Raw genomic sequence first — 26,791 nt, forward strand, 5'->3', positions numbered from 1 at the left:
CCGCAGTGACACTAATGAGCGAGTTCTTCCCACAGGTCTCCTGCCTGGAAGTGCTGACAGATCAAGGCAACAAATTTCAATTACAAGCCCTAATTTGTGTCCGCAGAGCGTTTGTTACCCATGTCAGCCCTGCCTGGCCCATCAGACGGGGCAGAACGTGGAGGAGGAGGAGGAGGAGGAGGAGGAGGGGGAGAGAAGGAACTCATCTGCAGAAAGGAATAGAATTTTTTTCCACTTAAAAAAAACCCAAAACAATCCCCCCCCCCAAAAAAAAAAAAAAAAAAAAAAACTTGGCTGATAACTCGGATTTAAAAAGAAAGGCGAGGAAAAGCCCCAGCCCCTTGCCTGCGCGGTCGGGCGGACGGGAGGGCGGCCGGCGCGGCGGGCCGGGCGCGGGTGCCGGTGCCGGCGGCCGCTGGGCGCCTGGATGCGCGGGCTCTAGGGTGGCGGGCATGGCCGACAAGCGGCGGTCCTCGCCAGGCACCACCATGAGCCTCAAGGCTCACGCCTTCTCCGTGGAGGCTCTCATCGGAGCCGAGAAGCAGCAGCAGCAGCAGCAGCCGCCGCGGCAGCCCAAGCGGAGGAAGCTGGGCGGCGAGGACGAGGCGGCGGAGGACGAAGGCGGCAGCGGCTGCTGCGCCAAGAGCTCTCCCGCCGCCGCCGCTGCCGGCAGGACCTGCGGCGACATGGACCTGGGCTGCGCCGCTCGCGCCCCCGCCGGTGAGTGCCGCCCCGCGCCCCGCCGCTGCCCCGGCCCCGCTCCTCGGCTGGGCTCGGCATCCCCATTCCCGGCCGCCACCGGTGCTTTGATTCCCCGTTATCCCTTCTGTCTTTCCACCCTACGTGGGCACCCACCACCATTCCCGCTGGCCTGGCGGTGAGGATCCGCGGCGCCCCTCGGCCGCCTGCACGGGGCAGGGCGGCCGCCGGCGGGGCTGTCGGTGCCGCGGCGCGGTGGAGCGACGGCGGGGGGCTGTCCCGAGCCCTGTTTCCGAGGAAAGGCAAAAGCGCTTCTATGACACATATGTGTATGTGTGCTGCTGAAAGTGCATATGCAACTATGTATATAATTATGTGGGCATATATACGTATATATATATATATACACATATAAATAGACACGCACACAACACCTACGTATATGTGTGTGTGTAATTTGTAATTTGTGTGGAGGGGAGCGCAGTTTCACGCTGCAGAGCGAAGCCCGTGGCCAAACGAAATGCGCCGCCGTCCTCGCATCCCCGACGGGCTGCGGCCCGCCTCGGCCCGGCACGGCGTGGTGGCGATGGGGGCAGCTCGTCCCTGGCAGCCCGGCCGTGCTGCCGCGGTCCCGGCGCTCGGGTTGCCTCCCTCCCTGGAGCCAAGGCTGCGGCCCGGGCTGGCCGCTCGGCCGGGGCTGAGGGAGACCTCGATGGAGAAGTCAGCGCTGCCCCGGCCGCTATGGCTCCCTCCGCTCTCTCCGCAGGCGGCTGCGAGGAGGGCTTCCTGGCGGGCTCCCCGCCCGCCTCCCCCGGCGGCTCCCCCAAGAGCTCTCGGCCCGGCTCGCCGCTGCCCACGCCGCAGGCGCCGCGGGTGGATCTGCAGGGCGCCGAGCTCTGGAAGCGCTTCCACGAGATCGGCACCGAGATGATCATCACCAAGGCGGGAAGGTAACGGGCACGGCGGGGCCGCCACCCGCGCGCTCCCGGGGCGGGCGGGCACATCAAAGCGGGCCAAAACCGGGGGAACCCTCCAGATTTACGAGGCAGGTAGATGGCGATAATGTTAGATGGGCACGGGAGCATGTGGCGTTTCGGGTTTCCTGTTCATTAGGGCGAGGTCTGGGAGCGCCGTGCCCTTCTGGGGGGAAGCTTTTCCCCTTTCCAGGGGATACACATGGTAAAAACCTGGGAAGTATAAAAGTATTTGAACTTATTAGAAATTACAAAAACATATTTTATTGAATCCATATGCTACCGTCTGCATTTTCAGAGAGGCTTTATTAATGATTGAAACGCAGTCTTAAACAGCACAAAGCTGCATTTGTCTTAAGAGAGTCCAGTCGGGGAATTTCTGTTTTATCTTACAGGTGCACTGAAATAACAGCAAAAACTAGTTAGCCATAGTCAGGTTTTACCCTCCTTCTTATTCAGAAATAGCGGAGATAGGATTTTTGTTTCCAGTAACTACTTTTAATAGATTAGTTTTTAATATATATATATTGTTTAGCACTTCGGCAAATACTGAGTATACTGGAATAACTTTCAGGTTTATAAAATGCAGAAAAGTATTTTATTAGCTTGTAGTTAGGACTTTTTTTTTTTTTTTTTTTTGTGCTTCAAGAATGAAGTTTTCTGATAAAAAGCATGCCAAGCTAAGAGCTAAGGGCAGTTTTATGTTCAAACCACCTCATTGGTTAATTAATCCGTTTCTCCACAGAAGGATCTAAATCTTGAACGTTTGGTTTTTCGTCGTTTTTGTTTTATTTTTTTTTTTTCAGAAATTTGCTCGTAGATTCGTTTCTGCTTTCAATAAAGAAGTTTTACTATACCTTTCAAAGACAGAGTAGCTCTCGCACTTCACCTTTAGTAAGTTGCAGACAGGAAGTCCCGTGTCAATAAAGACCATATTGTTGGGTTAGAGCATGGCACATTGGCTTTTATAACTGCATCCTTGCGGTGTTATAATTGTATCACCGTAGATTTAGCTTTCTAATTCGCTGCTACAGCAATGATACACCATTTTTCTGCTGTCACTTGAAACTTTAGTGGCTATTTGCCTTTCTGTAAGCCTTGGGCTTCCTGGGTGGAGGTGGTGTTTGCACATCTCCAGGAATACATTTCTTACTAATATCTCAAATGGGTTTTAAATGTGTGTACTGCTAAAGTAAAGTCTCAAACCCAAATGATTTACTGTCTAACAATAAAGTTGAAATGATGTGGTAATAGCTGTACTCCCAAAGCGTATCCCCAAACATACAAAGCATTGTTCGAGCAAATGCACTTTAGAAATCTGTTTTGACATATCGAATGGGCCATTTCATGGCTATGTAACTATAATCGTCCAAAAGGACTCTGTAGGCTAAAAGGAAGAACGAGAAAAATCCCACGAAGCGGTTACTTTTCCTAAACAACCATTCCCGAGTCTGTTTCGTATTAAAAATGACCTCTCTCTTTCCAATGTTCAGGCGGATGTTTCCTGCAATGAGAGTGAAGATCTCAGGTTTAGACCCACATCAGCAGTATTACATTGCTATGGATATTGTGCCAGTGGATAACAAAAGATACAGGTATGGTGGCTTTAAGGCAAAAAACATATGATGTAAGCTATAGGGTGCTTGGCTGTTGGGAAAAAATATTAACACAACATAAATCAGCAGAAGATCATGTTTAACTCTCCTTGAAGGTTCTTATTTTCATCCCAGTGTATTTTAGAAGACCATATTGTACCAAGTATGCAAAAGCAACTAAAATTCGTGTTGAAGCTCTTTATGAAACATTTGCCTCACACTGTGTATGTACTGCGGGCAGATGCTCAGGTTTGGCTTTCAGAGTGCAGTTCTAGTGCAGTCAGGAAATGTTATAATATTTTATTCCTCCTCCTGTCAGTAGGAATTATTTCCTATTAACAAATAAATATGAAAATGTACATTTTTTTAGTGCCAAATGGTATTTACATTAATTGATAACATTAATAGCATGGATATCTGCTTTAAATACTTACAAGCTATGTAATGTGACTTAATAAGTAAGTCATGCTTCAAATTGCTTATAGAATTTAATTTAAAAAGTGAGATATTTGGTTGCTTAAACTAAAAAAGGTAATGTTTCTAATTACAGTTATCTAAAGCATTATTGTCTGGAGAATGATGTGAGGAACAAAAGAGGCTGTTCTTTGAACATTTAGGAGTAGAAACTTTGTGCTGAAGCTCTCACTGTTTTGAGGGTAGTTGTGTTTTAAGGAAGCTGGTTGGGCTCTGCAGAAGCCACTTGTCCTGTGGAAATGTTTTCAAGATTGGGCCCCCAGCAGTTCCTGTTGTGAGTTGAAGCCGTTTCCAAGGTCTTGCTTTCTAGATGCAATCCCATGCTCCGGAGTAGCCAGGGGGGAAGCCTGGCCAGAGTAGCTCAGAGGAGACAGGATCAGGTCTTTACCAATTGAGGGTTTGATTGTTTTAACCTATACTTAGTATAATGTAGGGAAAACTGCTGCAGATTTAATTGTAGAACTAGGAATATTGCAGACCATGATTAAAAGGTTGGTTCTGCAGGAATGCTGCCATGTTTCCTAAGCAAATGCTGCCCTGTATTTTTCCTGTACTTACCTCATTGACTGCTATTTTGTCATTTTCTTGTGTGGTGTATAAGACCTTTCTTAGGACCATTTTTGATTTTGAGTTTTTCAACAAGGGGCACCAAATACCAGGGCTGACGATGCTCAGCATGTACAGTCAGGGGAGTTTTTCCTGAATCTACCATACAGGAAAAAAATGCTTCTTTTTCCTTGTATCAGTGCAGTGCAGTTCAAATAGAAGCTTTTTTTTTTCTTTTTTCTGTTTTGTGTTGCATGTGTGCATTTGCTTAACAATCTAAACATATAATTCCTAGAAGGTCTGAGCAATTCATAAATTCATAGAATACCCAAGGTAATAATTCCAAATGAATTGAAATGTTAATACTAAAAATTAAGAGCAGTTATACTGAGTATGAATTGTTTAAACCTCATTTCGTTTAAAATAATTACAGTCATACTGACCTGCACTGTCTTCACAGTGTGCTACATGGTACCCAGATAACTGAAGTACCTTAACGAGAGTTGTAGGAAGGGCGGTATTTTCTTAGTTGGCAAAGTAGATTTTTTTTGTATTCATGTATTAGTAACTATGCCTTTAAGCTTTCCACTAAATGTTAATGTTGTACATGTTTTACTTGGTGCCTCTTCTCATTCTAGTCTGTGCTTTTTATTGCTGTCTGTTATTTCAACTCTGGCTGTTTGTGCAGCTTCACACACTGTCTTGCAGATCTTTAAATTTCATAGAAATGACAGCAGTTGCATGGAGCCTAGTCTGCTGACAGAGCAGATAGCAAAACTAATGGAAATGAAGAAAATTACATATAGGTCTGGATTTCTACAAAATTTGACCTTATAAATATTTGGAAGCTTAAGCTGTAGCTTAAAATGTGTCTTTATCACTAAATTTATATTTATGTCCATTTATGACTTTATTTACTTTTCTACGAAAAACATATATTTAGTATAAACCAAGAAATATAAAATAAATGAAAAATGTTACAACAGTGATCTGGGGTGGAGAATTTGTCTCCAGGAGAGAATTTCACTACCATTCTAGATCTTAGCTATGTAGCTTGATCTGAATTGTGTGGTGCGATACTTGCATTGGATCATTTTGTTCTCTGTTCTGTGTTGCTTGTCTTTTTCTAATAAGGAACTGAATTGTGCAAAGATATGATTTGATGAAGTCTTTCTTGTTTTCATTTAAAAATATAGCTGAATTACTGGATTTTTACTGTACTTGAAAAAAATAACTTTCAATTAGTGCTTTTTAAACTGCTTTGTAAAATGCCTGCCTTCAAAATAGGTTTTTAACCATAGCAGGTACAATTTTTGTTATAAAATCATCTTGTCAGCACTGGCATATCAAATGAAATACAGACTCCATGTTTTGATTTTTTAACCTTTTTGCAGTACTATTCAAGCCTATTAGGATGACCTACCGAAATATCAAGAGCATAGTTTCACATACTTTCATTGTTTTTCTCAATCATAATGTTCTTTCCCTTCAATGGCTTTATTTATAGAGTCCTATATTAGACTCCACATGATGAATCTTCCAAATATGGAATTATTACTCAATTTGATAAAAGAAGGATCAGATTCTTCCCTATTTGCTAATGCCTTTTCAGAGCAGAGCTGTAGCAGTCAATGAACTGACAGCAGCTCAAAGCTCATTTTGAAACCTAATGTTGAGACTGTGACTGATTTTAGGAAGAGTAAGACCAGGTCAGAGCATGGATTTTAACTTTATTTTTGCAGGTGCCAGGACTATGTTTTGAAACAAGCAAACAAACAAACAAAATTTCTTTTTGTTTATATGAAATTGTGTCATTTCATGTTTTGTTAATTGATGGGTTTTGGCTGTAAGCATGGGCCCTGATTTATTAATGCTGAAGGTGTCTAATAGATTGTTTTGGTGCTAGTGGTTAGAGGTATTTGTTTTCTTTTTACAGGTATGTTTATCATAGTTCCAAGTGGATGGTGGCTGGTAATGCTGACTCCCCGGTGCCGCCTCGTGTTTATATTCACCCTGATTCACCCGCCTCGGGGGAGACGTGGATGAGACAAGTGATCAGCTTTGACAAACTGAAGCTTACCAATAACGAGCTGGATGATCAAGGGCATGTGAGTACTTGCTCTTTCTTCCTTTCTTCGGTGGCATTATGTGTAGGCACATTGCTCAACCCTGAGAGGCTCTGATGTACAGCTTCGGGGTGCTAGAAATAGGCTTGACTTTTCAGAGTTGTTTTGGAACTTTACTGTCCACATCTAAAAGCTTCTTACTTTCTGCTCCCATAATTAACTGCTTATTAGAGCCTGCTGTTTTACTCCCCCCTCCAATATAGAACTCCTTCTGCAAAGTAAGACTTTACAAGGCTAAATTGCCTAATACAGAGGGGCAGAATTGCTCTCAGTATTTCCCACCGAGCGTGTTACTCGCAACTTCTCCTCCGATCGAAAAGGACTCTTAAATTCACAAGTGGCTAGGAGAAACATTAATAGTGTGTAATAACTTCACGTGAATAAAAATACACTTAAGTATTTTCTTAACCTAAACGTTTGTGTGAAATCCCGTGAGGTGTTAATAATTGCAGTCAAAAGCGAACAACATGGGAGCTGGGTTTGCTCCGATGATGATTTATTGCATACCTTATGAAGCAAGACCCTTTCACAGCTGAGGCTCATTACTTCTGGAAAAGCTGGCGAAGACGTATGCAGTATGAGTGTTCTGTTTGCAAGTTCTAAATTGTTTAGTTATGACATTATCTAATGTGACAAAATGTGTTATGTTAATATTTCCTTTTCTCTTCAAAACTGTTGAAACATGACAGATGTAAGCCAGTATCATTCCAGCAATCCCTAAAATAGTTTTACTTGACACCTTAAGAAATAATTAAATAATGAGAATTGTTTTTAGTCAGGGTGAAGTGTTTGATTTTACAAACCCCTGTAATAAATGACAAATGTTGGCATCCTTTCAGAAGAAGCATTGAGTTCCAAGTGGTAGAGTTTTAAGATGTTAGAGGAAAGTTTTGAGACAGGATGTGGATTCCATTGTCCTTAGCGTAACCCAGTTTATTAACCCAAATACTTTCTCCTTCAAGGAAAGGAGTGAAAGAAAATGTACCTGGCATAGAGCACAAAGATACCACATTCATCTTTCACTATGGTTGTAACTCTGTAACATTGAGCCAGGTATTTTGCTAATACATAGTCTGAGATTTTCCCCCCCTTATTTGTGTTTGCAAATGCAATGATCAGAGGCAGGAATACAGGAGCGTGGCTGACCTAATAAATGTGATAACAAGGATAAAAAGACTTCCATTTGTGCAATAATTTTCATTATTTTATTTTGCTCTTCCTTAAAAGAAATGTGGGGGTATTCATGCCTCTTAAGTTAGCAGTGCTTTTCTTAGGATAGTACAAAAGAGGTTTTATATTGCTACTCTCCAGAATTACAGTTATGGAGTCTTATTTGGCAGTGTCCATTTGAGTTAAGGTTAGCTTCCCCAGCATTTGTGTACTTGTGATTCCTCTCAAGTGGGACTTGTTTTCCCTGAATCCCGAGTCTGTTGTAAGGGCTTTGAAAGTGAAGCAGATGCAAATGGATGAAATACTGCTTTTCCAGTAGTGATCTGGTTTTTGTACTTGGAGGGTGCAGAGCGACGATCTGTGGGTAATGTGTGGTCCATCCATGCACTTGCAGTCGCAAACTTCCCTGTGATAAAATCTCAGCTATGCAGAGAATTGTGTTATTCTATTTTTCCATCCCAGATTTTAGCTTTGTGTTCATTCTGAACTGAAACCTGCGTAGTGTACACAGCACACCATTATTTGTAATACGGGGGGATATAAATTTTCTGGTCTTTAGTGAAGTATTTTGGCTTGGAAACGAGTGAAGCAAAGCTCAAGTACTGTGATTTGAGACACATTGAATTGATTCAGAGCTATGGCAGTGCCCCTCCTCCCCAAAATGGAAATTTAAGTATTAAAATAAAAGGACAAAAGAAGGATGACTGTAAAATAATTTCATATTTCTCAAATCTGGAAAATTGCAAACATGTCATTCATAATTACCAGAAAAGGCAAAAGCAGAAAGCAGAAAAGTGTCTCTTCCAATGGGTACATTTTTTCTTTTAAAGCTATGGTAGTGTGGAATGCTGTATTGAAAAAGCTATGTAGCCTCTGAATGCCTCTAGCAATAATGGAAAATGAATAATCATATTTTGTGATGAATATAAAAAACAATTGTTTCTCATAAGCAGGAAGAAACCATTTTTCTCAGGAGGGTACCAGGGGACGGATGGCAAATTAGAAAAGCTAGGAGTCAAGGCTGTAGAATCCCTCCAATATTTACTCTTGTATCAGAAGTTCTGACTCTCCCACCCATGTATGGGACATGGGGTATATTTTAGATCATTAGAAAGTAGATTTTTTCCTCTCGTGCGTAGGCAGAGTGGTTCAGAGAAACCTCAGTGGGGTTTCCACCAAGCAGCATTGGCCTTGAGCTGTTGTTCTTTGGGAATGCTTTCCCTGCTTTCTGCTTCTGGCAATTTAATCCTTGTTGAAATTGTTCCTTTATGCTTCCTGTGCTCATTTCATGTGTAAGCTTTTGCAGAGTTTTTGTGTTAAAATCCTGGGGGTAGGTTTTGATCTTGAAGGCTTTGAGGTAGGGAGCTTGCATGATGTCAGTCTAGGGCCTTTTTACCTATTCTAGAGTATTAACTCTCAGGATCTCTGAGAGAAGTGGTCCATGTCAGTGGGAATAGAGACAGTATTTGCAAATAGGCACTAAGGTAGAATTCCTACACAGTATTTATGTTGTGGTAGTATTGGTGGCAGCCAGTTCATTCCCCTTGCATTGTGTTGCCCTGGGATTAGCATTCTGTGAAAGGAGATCAGCCACCTCTATGAGACTCGCTGCTTGAGCACTTTCCAGATTCCGTGCTGCCCGCAGCTATTTTCATCAGCATTTCAAGTGAGACTTTGTGACTGTGCAGTTTTATAGTGTTGCTCAGCTCAGAGATTTTTGAAGTACATATCTGCACATAGGACAGTCTCTGATACCTGGGTTCCACTTGTAGTCTGCAGAGATGAAGCAAAATTTTACAGACATGTTTTCCTTGTGTGTTTCTGATCTCAAAAGAAGTTCCAGAGTGAATTCTCTGCTTTGGAAATACTATAGAGTCGTTAAGACACACACTATGGCTTTTGTGTGGTTCACCTAAGTTGTGATGTTAAGGAAAAGTAAACCTGGATTTTTGCGCTGAAAAGTGCATGGTCTGATGCTCTTTGTTAATGCCTCTCATCCCTCTCTCATCTGTGGAGTGAGTGCTGCATTGTAAAACCAGCCTCTCCCTCCGGCTGGTTAGAGCCAGCTAATTTTTCTATTTCAATGCAGTTTTTCAACTGAATTTCAGTGGAGGGGAAAAGTCAACATTTTTTATGCTATTTTCCATGCTTTTCAACTGAGTATTTTTTGATGCAGAGGAACATCTTTTAACTTTTAGTGAAAATGAGGCTGTTAGTGTGTTAATTGTTCCTTGGTGGTTGGGGTGGGTTTTTTTCCCCATTTGAAAGTGGGGAGAGGCTGGAAGCAGAGGCAGACTGTAACTCTGCCCAGACTTGGCTCCAAGTAGCGAGCTCTGCTTACAGTCAATGGGCAGTTATATGTTCTTGTCACAATGAAAAGCTGTGAAACATCGGTATTTGCACTTGCAGTCTTGTCTTAGTACAGAGGGAATCCGTGCTCCTCAGCCCCACGCACTTCCCTAACTGCAGAGAGCCTGAGTGCTTGTGCTTTGGAGGGAGGGTAAAGGAGGATTTTTGGCAAAAACAGCAGCAAGGACTGTGTCAGTAGTGGGGAGGTGACCGTGTAGTCTTGGCACGGCCAAGTTGCTGGAGGATTGGCGTCTCCCCTGTGAAGGAGTTTCTGGCTCTCCTTTGCTCTGGCTGAGATGGTTGTGCCATGGTGGTTCTCATGTTCAGGGTCAGTTCTGAGGCCTCATCGTGGCAGCAGCTCTCAAAAGCCATTGCAAAGGTAATCCCAGCTTTGTGTGGCTGCAGGTATTCTGGTGGCCTTTGCTCTGCCTCCTACCTGTGGGCTCCCTGCTGCAGTGTCTTCTGTCTGATCATGATTTCTTGACAGCTGCTGTGACCAAAGTTTAATTTTACTTTTTGTGAGAGAGGTTTATTCCCGCATGAAGTGCTTTCATCTTGTTCTATGAGAACCTTGTAGAGAGAGGCAGGCTCTGTGAGTTGAATGTAATGCCACTTCATATTTGGGAGTTGAATGTAATGCCAGTTCATATTTGGGAGCACAGTGGGATTTCTGACTGGGGTTTTTTGGTGTTGGAATTTAAGGGCATGAAGGGAAAGTTGCTGTTACTGCAGATAAACTGTTAGATCCCATTCATGCTTTTAATTGTGCAAGCACTGTGAAATGAAATCCCAGAATCTCCTTTTCCTTAGCTATTTCTTCACAGTAGCTTTAGGTGATCCTTTGAATAATAGAGCTAGATTGTTTTTGGAGTGGATGTTGCATCTCCCTCTCCTTTCATGTCCTGTCTTCATATGTTGCACTTTAATTCACAAGGGCTTTGCAGTTATGCATTATTTAGAGTTTGGAGTCCTTCAGATCACAAACAAAGATCCCATTGTTAGAAGACATGGTACAAAATCAAGAAAAAAGAAATATTGCTATGGATTTGCTAATTGCCAAAACAGCATGTCAGCACAGGAAATTTCAGTGCAGGACAGAGGCCAGACAGGTTGTTCCTAGGAGATGACATGGATCAATTTAGCTGTAATAGCCACCCAGATAAGCAGTGGGAGGTGTTCATCTCTGTGCTGCTTTGATATCACTTGTTCTGATGTGTGAGCAGGGCTCTTTGTAGCTGCCAGGGTTATCGTTGATGTGTGGGCCAGCAGTGGTTTGTGCCACAGAGCTGATGGGGTCAAGTAATCCGTGTGGGAGAGAACATGGCATGCTCAGTGGCACCCAGACAAATGGCAAGGCACAGAATAGCAGTGGATTTGAACTGTGCAACGTCTTTTCTTGATCATTTCTTTTTCTGTTGCACCAGTATCTCCCCTGGTGCCACTGGGTGTTCACAGGGAAACAGAGTGAGGAATGTGCTGTCCTCTCTGCATTTTCATTTTGTAGATCTTTGCCGTTGGAGAACTGAAAGGAGTGTTGTAAAAGAGAAAACACTTCTGCATGATAAAAAAATCTTGCTCTGTTCAGAAACTTGAAAAAGACTTCATATGAGAACATCCATAGGGCACTCCCTGAGCAAATTAATTGGAGCCTGTGATGTCATTGTCAAAACCTTACTAAAAGGCTAATAAAACCCCTGATTATCCAGAAACTGGCCTTACCAAAACAGGGTCATGGAATCTGGACAGGACCAAGTGTATTAAACTAGCCAAACTCTAGTTTATCCAAACAAATGTAATGTCCCCTGTATGATTTGGGTGAATGAACTTCCATGGTGCCTGACATAGGGGCTCTGTTGAGTGCTTGAGCACGCGCGCATTCGGAGCCTACTCAGGGAGCAGGAAATTAAAAAGCTTCCCCAGAATGTTGAAGGTTCTGAAAACAAAAGGCAAATTTCTGCTGCTGTTAATCCTGTTAGGTCAAATCCAGACTTCAGTGGAAAAAAGTGACAAAACTTTCATAATTCCAGTGGGACCTGGAGTTCACTCCTGATTTCTCTTTTTGGTTTTTTTTTCTTTTTTTTTCCTCTTTTTGAGCCAGTTTCAATTAAGCCAGTCTCTGAATTTGGAGCTCCTGAGTCGTAATTTTTAAATGCTTAGGGTTGGCAATAACATAAATGCACAGGGATTAGACTACTGTAACAAGAACCTTCAGAGGTTAAAGAAAACATTTGATTTCCAGTAAGTGGCATGGTAAACACATACCATAATCTGTTCCAAAAAGCTATTAGTCCTGAAACAGCAGGGTGTCCTTTCTAACAAATGTTATCTTTTTCCTTGCATGACTGCGTAGATTATCCTTCACTCTATGCATAAATATCAGCCTCGTGTCCACGTCATCCGAAAAGACTGTGGCGATGATCTGTCCCCTGTCAAGCCCATCCCCTCGGGAGAGGGGGTGAAAGCCTTCTCCTTCCCTGAGACGGTCTTCACCACTGTCACAGCATACCAAAATCAGCAGGTAATTCAGGCTTTCTGGTTAGCTCTTCACAGGCTTTTCAGAGCAGACCAGAGATGTAAGAGATAGGAGAAAAGGAGATACTGTCGTTATATCACTTATTAAAATAGAACTATTTAAACCTTTTTTTTACTAAAAGTAGCTTTCACTATTAGTATTACTGTAGTGCCTGGAGGCTATAGCTGAGCCTTCAGAGATACTGCATGTAAAAAATCTTTCTTATTATGGAGATCATGCTTAATGGTGTCTTGATTATAAACACAGCATTGAAAACAAGGCAAAGAGCAGTCTAATTTTCAAAGGTGTTTCTGTACCTTTAAATGTAGATACGTGTCAGGAGAGACTTTTTAAAGCACTTTTGTTCCTGACTCCAGTGCTTTTACTACTCCCAGGACCTTAACAGAGAAGCTGAGTTCTGAAGAAAGTTGCAGTTGTTTTTATTAACTGCATTCAGCCTGTGTTATTAAGGACAATTTATCTGGGTCCACACAAGTTCAAAGTCAGAAGTGAACTGCAGGTTGTATCACTCGGCTCTTTCTACCTCTCGTTCAAGTTTCAGCATGCATAATGACACCATAGTTAGTGTTGTGGCATTTTATTAATTCCATATAAATTATTGCAGCTGTGTTTTTTGAAATTACATATGCATTGATAACTTTACAAAGAGAGGAGCAGGAGAGCCATGTAAATACTGAAATATAAGTATTTGGCAATTTTCCCATTTATTAAAATAAATTATGGTTATTTGGGCTGTGGTGTGTTTTGCTGGGTTTTTGGTCGGTTGGTTGGTTTGGGTTTTTTTCATGGAGGATAATGATCTAGAGATAATCTCTCTTTTCATATTTCCTTCTTGACCAGTACAGAAATAAAATTTAATTTAAATTTTATTGCAGTTAGACCGTGAACTCTCTTAAATGAAGAATGACATTTGCCTGTTTTTTTTCCTCAGTAATTCCTACTGCCATTTGGCAGCTTTAAATACCTATTAGCTTCTCCAGGGATGTACAAAATAATGATCAGAAGATTGGTCCTTATTTTGCTATGTTTCAGGACAGCCATCTTAAACCATGCAAATATGAAGATGTTTCCTCTGTTAGCTTTTTTTCTGTCAGGAGAGTTGTTTTCTGTGCTCCTTATCTGAGTTTACAGGTAATAATTTTTCTTAATAATATTCGCAGATAACTCGTCTGAAGATTGATAGGAATCCATTCGCCAAAGGCTTTAGAGATTCGGGCCGTAACAGGTAGGTGTTGGGAAGGAGCTGGGCTGCTTCCTGCTGACCAAGTCAGTTTGTGGAGGCTGTTCAATGTCAACACTTGTAGTTACAGACAAACTTGAGAACTCAGACTCCTTGAGGGACCACTCAGACTTCCCAGTAATGTTCTCTGTGGTGAGTTGTCATTGCCACACCTCTGACCATCTAGGTCAGGAAAAGACTGGCACTTGGCTTGACTCATGTGCTCAAGTTTCCTTTCAATGGAAGCAGTGACGCACCATGAAGGCTGCAAATGGACTTGAAGTATACTCAGGTCCTTGATTTCAGGCTGTGCTTGAAATCTCCTCTTTCTCCTGGCTGGAGACAAATTGCAGATACCATTGTCAAACTACAAGCTCAGGTTCTCTTGCCTGTAAGTGGCACATAGCATGGGTTAATGGCTTGTCTCCTTGTTGAGGGGGAGAAGCTGGTTTGTGCAGTAACTTTATGTTTAGTACACTTGCCTAGGAGGTGGGAGACCTATGTTCAATGTCTGTTTAGTCTAAGGAGTTTTAAATCTGCTTCCTAGGTGAATACCTTTTCCAGCAGGCTGTACAAGACCTTGAAATGAGAGTGGTTTCCACCTCTTCTGTGGCAGATAGGCTGATTAATTGCTTATTCTCTCTTGATCTGTGAATCTTTCAAAATAGCAGTGGGAAATTTGTGTAGTGCAAAGTGGAGACTTAGGTCTGGTCAGGGCTGCCAGTATTTGCCAATATGAGGTATTTTATCCAACGACTGTTTAATGCAAGCTACTTAAGCCTGTTTTGAATTGTATGTTAAACCATTTCAGCTAAAAAAAAAGAAGCAGTATTTCATTGTGGTGTATAGTATACATCAGTTCCAGCTACCACATTGTGTTTGGTGTCTGCAGCTGCTATATTTATGACCAGGCCTTGCAGAGAAGGGAGCAGACTGTGCTGGTAGGAATGATCAGAGAGTTTCTTTTTGATAGTTGTTTTATTGAGCTTCTCTGTTAGCAGAAGCTACAGCAATAGAGCCTGTTTTACATAAAACCCAAGTTACATAAAACCTGAAACTGGACAGTAAATGGCAGTAGTTTTTGGAAAATGGCTACTTAAAGAAGGGATGACGTAGTTGCAAAGATTTACAGGCATTCACTGTAAGTATCTTTTTAGTATGTCTGAGATTTCTTCTTCTAGCAAGAAATAAGTATGCTTGTTCTGTGGCCACTGACATAAATAGAGTTTTGCCCTCTTTTGTAACCTTCTGGTTAGAGATGAACAGTAGCTTCCAGGTAAATGCAGTGACTGAAGAAGTAAAACATGCTGTGTGTACTTTAGGAAGAAAAAGGGTTGCCATACATGCTCTGTTTGAAAGCTCTCTCTCTCCTAGGCAGTGTCTCTGCTGTGCTTGCTGTTTGCAGAACTATAAAATAAGTACTATGGAACCTCCTAAGAAACCCTGATCCTCTGAAACATGCAGATTTAGGTGGACTTAGAATTTCTTCCATAATGTTATATGAAAAAAGAGAAGATACCCTTTTAGACAGCGAGGAAATAATTGTTCAGAAATTAGTTTTGAACAAGTTTCAATGTGGCAGGACAGCTCTGGAATTACCTGAGGATGATGTAAGAGTGCTGCATCTGCAACCACACAAATACAGTTATGGGACTGGGTGTATCCAGAGAGATTTATTTTTTTGTTTGGCTGCTAGGAATAGTCTGGTTCAGGCATTGGAAAAAAAAAAGCAAGATATTTTGATTGAAAGTCTTTTTGAATTGAAATGGATTAGAAAGGCAAGTTCTGAAGGAAGAGCCAGCATCTCTGAAATGTTTTGGAGCAGCCTTTAGATGAGGTCTGAGTGCTTTTACTCTACAAACTCACTTGTTACAGAATTGACTCTGCAGACTCTTGTTTGTTGCAAATTGTTTTACTGAAGTCAGTATCACTGTTTTCTTTTATAGTCTGCACTACTGGAAAAGTATGTTTGGGAATTCAACTCAGAAGTTTAATTGTCAAGGAAAATTTCTATTGGTATACTCAGTGGATTATTATTTTGCTCTGTTACTAAATACTGAAATGAAATGTTCTTTTATCCTCATTGTTCTAGCTGGTGTGTTTATCATTGAGGCATTTTAGTCTGCAACAAGTTTAAAAAAATACTGTGGTTAAATTATACCAAACTTTTCAATATTGTTTTTATGCAGCTATCTCACTCTTCACTGCTCCATGCAGTAATTCAGTTTTTATTAAGAATATGCCCTTCTAGGTCATTCCTGTTTGGTCCCACAGGCCATTTTACAGAAATCAGTAGCTTCGCCTTTTAAAAACATTCCCTGTGCGTTTGCAACGCACAACAAAATTTTGGTGCTGAGAATAGTTTCACTCTTCAGTCGGGCCTTAAGTTCGACCCTATAAAAACTTTTACTCAGGAAAGAACCAGAATTTCTCCTTTTAAATACTTTGGGAAAAATATAACTGTTTTATTAAATAAACTTGGGCATTTGATAGCGCAAATTAGGGTGGTGATAAAATGTGGAAATTGTTCAAAGGCATCTTGTATAAATTATCACCTTGGCTACACTCCTCCAGGAGGTGGCTTTTATCTCCACTTTAACTAGAAATGAAAATTCACCATTACTGCAGAAAATTAAGGCTATCTTTTTAGGCCGGGTTCAGCTAATAAACGCTTTATAAATGTTTCCTGACAGACATTTGTGTTCCTGCTGGAAGGAGCAGTGTCAGAACAGGTCTGTTGCTTCAGACTGGCCTATTTGCATAATTCGAGTTTACAAAGTATTGCTGCTCAAAGGCAAGCACTTGTACTTGGTGTGTGCCTGATGCTGACACTCAACAGGCCTCTGCTGAGCAGCCAAAAATAACACCAAAGTTATACCTCTAAGTTTATATACCTCTAAGGTGTATTATTCATAAGTAATTGTCAGAAAACAAATGGGCCTTTATCTTCAGGAAACAGAGATTCTCCTAAATAGTGTCTGCCACCACTGTCTCTGATTTCTCAGGACACTGTTGTAAGAGAATGAGTGAAGACTTTTAGTTTCTAAAGGCATTTTGCTTAGCAAAACAATGTTGGGGTTTTTTACACATGATTTTAGTAGCAAAATAGCTGTACATCCATGCCTTGCTCGTGTTCTAAGTGTGATTTTCCAGCTCATCAGTAATGACTGGGAATCCTGTTTTAATAGAAGTTGTCAGTGGATCACCTTTATTCTAGGAAGAAATACAGAGGGATGATCTCTTTCAGAAATACCATACTAGCAAAACATTTAAAATCATTTTAGCCAAATCTTCCCACTCAAACAGCCCTCCCAAAAGGCCCAAAATATTGAAATAGAGAGCCAGGCTTGTGGAATTGGAAAACACTTTGTGCAGCCCAGTGGTAGCAGGTCGCTGTGGTCTCATAGATAGGCTATAAGGCTCTTTTCTAAAAAGCAAAATCAATTTGAAAATAATCCTGAAATGTTACTATTTTTTATGTTTCTGAGGTAGGGTATTCAGAGACGTGTGGCAAAATACAGCTTGCTTTCATGACACCATGATTCTTTTGTTCTAAATAGAATGGGACTGGAAGCTCTGGTAGAGTCTTATGCCTTCTGGAGACCTTCTCTGAGGACACTTACATTTGAAGACATACCTGGGATACCCAAGCAAGGTAACGAGTGTCTTTGTGTTCTTTCAAAACAAAAATGAAAGATGAAGCTTTGCCCCTCATACCTTACAAAACTCTAGGTAAGTGTGTCACTCACCAGGCAAAAACAACCAACTAACCACAGTGCAGCCATCCCCCCTCATAGGAGTTATTCTAAGTTAGGAAACTAATGCTAACTCAACCACCATGTCAATAAAAATGTTAGATTGTAAAGAAAAATCATATCACCTGTGGAGGAGAATGCTAGTTATTTAAGGATTAAATAACCTATTCCTTAGTGTTATGCTCTGGCTAGATACAAAAGGTAGAGATCGCTTACAGACGACTTCTGTTGTACACATCCAGACTGCAGCGTAGGAATTATTTGTGTTTTTAAGAAAAATAATAATAAAAAAAAAAAAATTAAAGAAGAAATGGAAGAAATGTTCTCTTAAGTAAGGAGTAAATAGGAGGAAGTTTAATTTGTTTCCTTCTTAGATCCCCTTCTTGATTCTTAAAGACCTGAAAATTGTTCAGTAAATGGGCCAGCAAACTTTCTCTGCATCCTAGAGCTTAAAGAAATGGATCAGCTATCAGTTTTGCCTTTTCCTGCTCCTCACTCTTTGTTGGAAGCCTTTGTTTCCACTTTCACCATTGTGCAGGTAGTGTCATGAATGAGAAAAATATTTAAATGGCCCATTTGGACAGAGAGTTGAATCTCTGTACTCTTTTCTGAGTTCTTTTATTTCCTGAGTATACTACAATGCACATAGAAAACCTCTCGGCCTTTTCCCAGCTAAATCAGTTCAATCAATTCAATCAAATAAATTCTTTGCATTTTCCGCTACCAAATCTAAAAACATCCAGTCTGGTTTCTTGATGATGTATTGATTGCAAAGTTGTTAAACATCTTCAGAGCAAAAACCCAGAACACAGAGAAATTCAGAGAAATCACTTTTGTCAGCTTTTTGGGTCACTCCTTTGAGAAATCTTGTGTATCAGTCCTTGATGTGGGCAGCTAAAAGGAAGGTTTGTGCCGAGTCATAGACACATTGGATGAGTGTTGGCAGAGTTTTGGGCGTAGCATGGGGGTGAGGGATGGTCTCATCAAAAAGGTCTTTAATGAGAAGATAGAATGAGACCTGAAGTACCTTGTCAGACTGTGTAAGACTGAGAGGCAACTGATGATGCAGTTAATCCATTTAGGAGACAGAACAGCTTTATTGGCTGTTTCTGTGTAGGAGCATGGTTTGGGAGCAGGGGAACTGCTGTCGTGAGCTTCTTGCTTCCTTTCCTGCTGTTACCTGAGGTTAAGAAGATTGTTGAAGTTACTCTTGATATTCTGGAAATGGAAACTGGGATACTTGCAAAATCTTTAGTCATTTATACCTTGGACATACCAACTTTGTGAAAGACCCCATTAGAAATTTGTCCTGGTTGTTAACACTGAAAGTACACATCTTCAGGCAGTGGAGGCATTGATGGAGATTTAAAGAGAAGTGTGTCTTATACCAGGATTTCTGTAATGTGGCAGTGTCTGATGGTGCCTTGTGCTTGCACTTCTCTGTTAATAGAAAAGCAGCAGGCAGTGTTCTTTATTAATGTATTTTTCTTTTCACTAGCCCACCTATTATAATAATCTGTTAATTTATTGACAGAACTTCTCTCTTTGCAGCATCAAGCTGTTTGATTGTTAGTGTGATTCATAAACAGGACATCTTCCTTGTTAAGTGTCTTCTGCCTGAGAGACTGTAAAAGGCCCCAGTTAATTTTTCCACGCTCAGTTTTCAGGAAAATGTAATCTTTTAAGAAAAGGAAGTCTTCCTTGCAGCTGGGAAACTTTCAGTCCTGAAAAATGGCTTCACCTGTGGCAAGCAGTGTGCTTTCAGGAGCATTCAGCACTGGTATTTGTAATACAAAAAGTTCTGATATCAGTAAATGAGCAATTTGCAAACAGTTTGCTACAAACCTACCCATTCCAGAAGTGAAGCAGCTATGTGCAGTGTTCAGTTCACACTTTTCCTGAAGTTGTTCTGAATTTTTTGGTCGTTCTCAGAATTTTTTTTGTTTGAAGTCAGAAGTTTTTTGTTCTGAAGTTGGGAACTTTCCTGAAGTTGTTCTCTGTGAGAGCCTCTGAGCTAAGGAGCTGGTTCCTCATCTGGTGCTCTGACAGTGACAGTCAGGCACAGAGCACTTGAAACACATTCTGGACTGTAGCAAGAGCATAGACAAGCCAAAAATCATAATTTTGAAGAAGGCTTCCTGTGATGTGGCTACATCTTAACTGCCATGAAATTTCCTTCCATGTCATATAAGAAGCAGTTAACCTTTTGGGCAGGAGCTCTAAGTACTCAGTGGTGGTTGTAAAAACATAATTTCAATTCTCTTTCTTGGTCAAGTTTTTTCTTTAGAAACAAGCATGTGGTTTACTCACACAGTCTCCTGCCACATGTATGTAGAAGTTTTTAATTAATTTGAGTTGGATTTCATCTCAAGGGTTATTATAAAAGACAAAGGTCTTATCTTTCACCTGGGAAGTGGACTTTTCCTCATGTGCTTCTTACACTGTAATATTCTCTTCCAGGAAATGCAGGTTCCTCTACTTTACTCCAGGGATCTGGCAGTGGAGTGCCATCTACCCACCCTCACCTTTTACCGGGCTCCCCTTGCTCTTCTCCAGCCTTCCACCTCAGCCCCAACACCAGCCAGCTGTGCACCCTTGCTCCAGCTGACTACACGGCCTGTGCCCGCTCAGGCCTGGCGCTGAACAGATACAGCACTTCCTTGGCCGAGACCTACAACCGGCTCACCAACCAGGGCGGCGAGACCTTCGCTCCCCCAAGGACTCCCTCCTACGTCGGCGTCTCGAGTAGCGCAACTGTGAATATGTCCATGAGTGGCAACGATGGGGATGCCTTCAGCTGCCCGCAGACTGGCTTATCCATGCAGATTTCAGGGATGTCTCCTCAGCTCCAGTACATCATGCCTTCCCCATCCAGCAATGCCTTTACCGCTAACCAGACCCACCAAGGCTCCTACAACACGTTTAGACTGCACAGTCCCTGTGCGCTCTATGGATATAACTTTTCCACATCCCCTAAACTGGCTGCCAGTCCTGAGAAAATCGTTTCTTCCCAAGGAAGTTTCTTGGGGTCCTCGCCAAGTGGAACCATGACGGATCGGCAGATGTTGCCCCCCGTGGAAGGAGTGCACTTACTTAGCAGTGGGGGGCAGCAGAATTTCTTTGACTCTAGGACCCTAGGAAGCTTGACACTCTCGTCTTCTCAAGTGTCTGCACATATGGTTTGATGAAGCCTTTAAGTAAAAGTACAGTATGTTTGGTGTCTACAATGTATTTCTTTTGGAATATGAAAGGACACTCGATGTAGCTTGTAAAGTGTGTGTGTATATATATAATATGAGAGGAAGTTTCACTGAAATTTTGACTTGCTTGTGGCCAGATTATTCTCCTATTTTGAGTTACACAGAGTTTGCTGCGGTGCAGACTGCTTCAGTTTTCTGGTATAATACACGTAGTTGTATAACACATTGGGACATATGCAACAAATTAAGTAAGACTTCCTCCCCTTTCCCCCTCCTCTGTTCTAACCCCTTTAAAGAATGAAGTGACACTTGGAGTATTAAACAACACAAAAAAAGCCCACTTATATTTCCTATAGTACTAGTGAGTTTCTTTAAAACATTCATACAATAAGCTGATGCACCAAAGACATTTTACAAGTTTCTTCTGTTATAAGGGATACAAAGGGTATTTGGACCTCTCAGTGTTAAGCATCAAGCATCCAGCCTAAAATAGAAGTTTAGCTAATGGATTATTTACAAAGTAAACAGAAAGATTAGTTTGCCTTCTCATGATATGCTGGTTTTAGCTTATCAATGGCACGGCATTCTCACTAGAATTTGTTTTTTTCAGCATTAGTCTAGATTTATGATTATATATTTGAAGACAAATGATGCATATTCAAATTGTGGTGATAGGAATTATTCAAATCAACAGCACTAGAAGCAGCATTCCTTTGTATGAAATGAATGTTGTGGTGCCTAATTTTTGTCAAAGGTAGGGCTTGATTCATTTTTTCCTCCATAAATATTGCCTATAGGACATTTACTGGACACTAGGATATTCTAATGTATCTTTGTTTTTGTATTTTTACTTTTTTAAAGGAAAATTCAGTTTGATTTAGGGAAAAAAAAAGTGAGCAGGATGAGAAATTCCGTTATTGGTTTTACCTGTTTTGTGTGTGTGACATGTTTTGGGTTTGGTTTTTTTCTTTTGTGTTTGCTTGGTTGTTTTTCTTTTTTTTTAATAAGGGCAAAAGGTCCTGCATCCTCAGTGTTACAAAAATGACCCAGTTTGCCCAAAAGTGTTTCTGGAAGCAGAACGTTGTCATAGCTGCCTTCCTGTTGCTCTGGTTTTGTCCTGGAATAGGAGAAGTTTCCTTCATTCCCCCCTCTGGTTTCTAAATGGCACTTGTAAGAATGTAGATCACCATCTGCTCCTGACCAGACTGCTCCAGAGTCACAAGGACACAGGGAGACACCATGGTGAAATTTCTGCCCTCATCTGCACCTGCACAGCCCAGGTGTGTATCAGTCCTTTTGCAACAGCTGCCTCTCAGCTGCCAGTCTGTCAGAGCTGAGCCACAGGGGTTGTGAAACAAATTTTAGTTCTTGAGAGAGCAGGTCATCTTCAACAGCATGCTAATCCTAATTTATATTGTGCAGGTGATGTAAAGGCATTCTAAGGTGGGTACAGATGTGCTTGAAAATGCTTCCCCAGTCAGCACTGAAGGAGATTAAGGTCTTTCAGGTTTATGTTTGTTGGATTTTTTTTGGTGAAGGTGAATTTTCATGTGTCTCAAGTGTTCTTATACCTTTTCAGACAAATAGTGGGCTTTCCCACTCTCACTTCAGAAAAGACTCATTTCAGCTAATATTTCTTCAGTGGGGTGGAAATAATACATGCAGAAACAGCCCTCTTGCTACCTCCTCTTATCTGGGAATAGAACAGCAATCTTTAAGCCTGTGCCTGAAGAATGCTTTACTTCTATTGGTTTTGTATTTGTTTCTGTTAAAGTTACGTATAAAGTTCTCTTTCAACGTTAGAAAGAGAAGACGATGCAATTGAGGTGATGTGGGCTTGCTTTGCTGTCTTAAACTTTCTAAGTGACCTTTCTGAGTAAATCTTAGTTCACTCAGTCTCTATCAGATATTTTTCTTCTGAAAAATGTGATAATAGCACTTCTCTTCCTCTGAGGAAGGGGTGACAGTACATTGAAGATGCAGATCATCTTTACATTTGCTGTGCTGTGGACAGTATGTTGCAGATGAACGGCGGGGTGGTGTTCATATTTGAGGATAACAAAGTAAATTCGTGTACTTCAGCTCTGTTGCTGGTCTTGGCCGTGCAGTGTCCTTTCAGGCAAACTTCCTAGAAGAGACCTGCAATGCTAAAAATGCTATTCAAACTCATGCTATTGGTTTGGGAAATGGTTCTAAGGTGTATAGAAGATAGGAAAATTTTCAGCTATGCAAATTGTTATAGCTCTATTGGTTTAAATGAAGAAGTAACTTGGGTATAGTTATTCCTGCTCTGGGCAAAACTTTGAAATTTTGCAGTTGGAAAAATACTTAAGTGGAAATGGTACAATTAATCCATACTTGAAAAAGCATAAGTAGCCATAATAACTTAAGAGCTGTGACTAGGTAGAAATGTGGAAGAGCTAAATCATGCATGTTCTTATAAGGAGAGGGAAAAAAAAAGGGTTGTGCATGGATGTTCATGGTGGTGCTCCTGTCAAGACTATGTACTTTATTGTCTGGGACTTTTTTAGAACTGGTCTCTTATTTTTCCTCAAATTACTCTTATCATATAACCACACAATATTGTTTTATTGTTCCTTAAAATTTGAATAATATTGTAAATACTGGTTTGTCATTGTGAAAAGACTAGCTTTTTATCAATACAGTAAATGCTATATATGCATTATATCTATAATTATATATCTGTATTTTACAAAAATGCCACAGAAAATATATTAAAGTGTGTATTCAAACACTTTTTACTACATTTGGAAAACTGAGAGGCTTGAGCCTATTTTTTTCACTAGAGTTTCAGCAAGAGCAAAGGCAGTGACTCAAAGGTAAGCTCTAAATTTCAGAGACTTAATACAGCAAGCTCCAACAAGCCCACAGTTCTTCAACCACCTACAGCTGAACCTCTCTTTATATTTCTATGCAAAGAATCGTCCCAACAAATGCTGTGTATAAGGAGATAGTGGGCTGAAAGCAGACCTGTGAGGTTTTTCGTGGGGAAAAGGGACTGAGCTGCTTACCAGGGTCTTTAGCCAGTGACGGAACTTTGGTACTTCTCGTAGCCCATGTCATCCCAGCTGCCAAACCAGTTCAGCTGCCCTGTATCAACTGGATCTGAGAAGTTAGCACTTCCATGTGACCAATTTCTTGAGCTGGAGCTTGGTACTCTGTGCTTTTTCTCTCTCTGTATTTCTTTGGTAATTGCCCTTTGGTTCTGCTCGTTCTAAATGCAAAAAGCCATTGATTTTGAAGGCAGAATTTATGACCAATAATCATCTGGGTATACTGTTACTCAGCAATGAGCAGTATTTCTCCCTCCAGGAATACTGTTAGGCATAGTGGCCTTATTTCCTATTGTACTGCAATAAACGATTCCATGTGACGTAGGGCACAGGGCCTGAAAATCTGATTACTTCAGAGACTGGGGTTTCATAGTCACTTAACACCAGCATTGTTGCAAATGACCAGAATTAGGACAAGAGAAGTAGGCATGAAATGCTTGATCATAAATATCAGGCCTCCAGGGAGAATGAAAGCTTCTGTTTTTAATAAAAGAACAGTCTTTTTTTTTATTATTATGATTTTATTTTATTTTTTTCTATAGTACCATCCGACTCTAAAAGGGCTCATTTCTGCTTCAGCAGAGACACGACTGGAGCTACTTGAAACTCATGGACATTGTTGTCATTAATGCTAGTAAGCCTGTTCCTTAAGCAGTTCAACAGAAAAAAATATAAATCATCCTCAGAAATAGTTCACAAGTTATATGGGTATATTTTTCTTGTAAAGATAATATATCTAATTAATCTATACAGAAGTATGCTTAAAAAGGTTGCAATTCATCATGATGAGTTAGTGCTTTTTTTTCAGGTTGACTCTGCACTTCAGATGACAAAAACTGTTAATTTGTCAGTTGGGTTCTTCATTCATGTGATCCTCAAGATTCAATATTTTGCCTTGTATCTAACACAAAGTTGTAGATATGTCAATTTAATATATGCAAAACTACAGGAAAATTCTTTTTTTTGCCTTATATTCCATCATATTCCTCAGATGGTTGATTCAAAACATTGGTTTGACAAGGTGACACACACTTCTAAGAGGTGATGACTTTCATCATTAGGAAATAACATTTCTAGAGAATTCAAGTTTCTTTAAATGCTTTTTGTCGGTGCTGTTGTGTTCAAACTCTGAAAAGGTGTTTGTTACCCAAAAAACCAAATCCTTTGCAGTCACCACTTACTCTTGAAATCCTGTGTAGTCACCACTTACTCTTGAAAAGCAGTGTTGAATTGGCCATAAAACCATCTCAGTTAGCTGGTCCCCAAACAGAGCAATTACAACAAAATGAGAATCTGAATCTTCTGCCTCAATTTTAGAATTTGAAGTCCATAAAGTAAATGTTTTTAAGAAGCATCAGTAAATCTGCTCAGATACTGTGGGCATATAGAGACACTCAGCTGTTCTACTACTGCAGAATGAACATGAAGCTTCCATAAGATGGATAAATTTCCAAATTTTTTTTTTTTTTTTGAGGCCTTTCTAAATGTTGGAGGTAGCACCCAGGTTTCAAAACAAGCACCTGGGCTCTGGTTTTGCAGCAGGGAGTGGCAGGAGACATGGAGATCACACAAATGGAGCCTGCAGTGCCACCACACACTTTTGGAATGTCACAGGTGCTGTGGTGTCACCCACAATGTACAGTTCTAACCAAGCACATCTCAGTGCACTTCTCACAGGAGGCTGTAGCCTAAACTGAGAACTGACATCAAAGGCTGGCCAGGAAGGATAAAGTGTGATGTGAAAATCTTTGCTCTACCAGAAAGCTGGGCCAAGGCAGTGAATGTTAAGCAAAACCCAGCGCAGACTTGGCCTTTGTCAATGCTGCTGCCACTTTGACCAATCCACGCCCTTATGTTCATTTGCACACCGCTGGTTTTATTTAGATGCTATAATAGAGGGCCAAGAATAAATTTAGAGCACATTGAAGGAAACCTGGACCCACTGTGGCCAGTGGTAATGTTGCCACTGACTTGAGCTTTATGGATACCACATTTCCAGACCCTGAGACATCCCCCTTTCTGTTCCAGAGCGTTTTACCCGCACAGCAGCTGTAGTCATAATGGTCTTGGCCCTTTTTCTGTCCATCTGTGATGTTTTTCAGATGGATAACTGGCTTTTTGCATTTCACATTCTTGTATTTAATTTTTAAATTTGTGATTCTGCAGTTTTTGGGGCATAGACTGAAAGACAAGACAAGGTTGCAACTCGTTGCTCCATCCCCCAGAAGCCTGGCCGATGGATGGTGTATCCTTTCCACTGCAGATAATTGACTATATATTTCCCCACAATGTTTTTATTGTATTTTGCAGAGAAAAGTAATAAAAATAGAGGCTGTATCACAATCAAAGCAGTGTTTCCATTCCTCAGGCAATGTTCTTCAGTAACCCAAAGGAAAGCACCTCCCCACCCTTTCCTGGTTGCTATACTCGGTATATGGCTCTCAGTAAGAAGAAAACCAGATGCCATGTTTAAATGTAAGATGGCAGAAACCAGAAAAGCAGAAAAATGGGTCCCGATTCAGGGAAGTGTTCCCAGATAGTTTTTGTATTCTTTGAAGTGCAATATGGACACTAATGCTTCCAGAGACCTCAGCAAAGGCCCTTTGATACCTCCCCCAGACGTTTGCTGCAGGTGTGTGATAAAGGCCTCGCTGATGGATGCAGTGAGCACTAGGGATTACCTGCAACACACTCAGGCAGGGTGTTGTCAGTGTCACACAAGGACGTGCAAGCAAATGCCATTTATGTGGTTCTAGTAATCCTGTGCAGAAGTGTAGCCTCACAAGTATTAAACAGACCCCAAAGCTATGTGAAGAGACCAGGTCTTGGGGGGAGCTCATTGCAGGCCAAGCCCGTGCAATCCAGTTACTCTTGTGGTGGTAGCTAAAAAGCATCTTACAGTGAATATAAAAGCAATTATCTAAGCAGACATTTATTTCACTTTGCTATAACTGGGCATATTAATTTCCTGAACCTGTTGGTAAGGTTGAGAAGTGGGCTAAATATCTATGGGCTATTGCAATGAAGGTTCCAGTCCCACACTAATTTTTTTGTGGCAAGAAAGGAGCCTTGGAAAA

General features: G+C 41.1%; 1 protein-coding gene across 1 annotated transcript; it reads left to right on the forward strand.

The window, feature by feature from the left end:
- TBX18 (T-box transcription factor 18) lies at positions 1 to 26,062 on the forward strand. The gene is made up of 8 exons (XM_059842516.1): positions 1 to 720; positions 1,466 to 1,649; positions 3,167 to 3,268; positions 6,225 to 6,396; positions 12,284 to 12,451; positions 13,627 to 13,691; positions 17,246 to 17,340; positions 19,901 to 26,062. The coding sequence occupies exons 1-8, from the start codon at positions 453 to 455 to the stop codon at positions 20,623 to 20,625; spliced, it is 1,779 nt and encodes a 592-aa protein (XP_059698499.1). The 5' UTR covers positions 1 to 452; the 3' UTR covers positions 20,626 to 26,062.
- Positions 26,063 to 26,791: the final 729 nt, after the last annotated feature.

This window comes from Haemorhous mexicanus, chromosome 3 (assembly GCF_027477595.1).
Source record: "Haemorhous mexicanus isolate bHaeMex1 chromosome 3, bHaeMex1.pri, whole genome shotgun sequence".
NCBI classification, from domain to species: domain Eukaryota; kingdom Metazoa; phylum Chordata; class Aves; order Passeriformes; family Fringillidae; genus Haemorhous; species Haemorhous mexicanus.

What these genes read in the sequence shown, in the direction of transcription:
- TBX18 (XM_059842516.1), top strand. Translation starts at nt 453, where the DNA reads ATGGCCGACAAGCGGCGGTCCTCGCCAGGCACCACCATGAGCCTCAAG. An exon ending in AGCTGGATGATCAAGGGCAT is followed by an intron (nt 6,397 to 12,283) that starts GTGAGTACTTGC and finishes ATGACTGCGTAG; the next exon opens with ATTATCCTTCACTCTATGCA. An exon ending in AGAGATTCGGGCCGTAACAG is followed by an intron (nt 13,692 to 17,245) that starts GTAGGTGTTGGG and finishes TGTTCTAAATAG; the next exon opens with AATGGGACTGGAAGCTCTGG.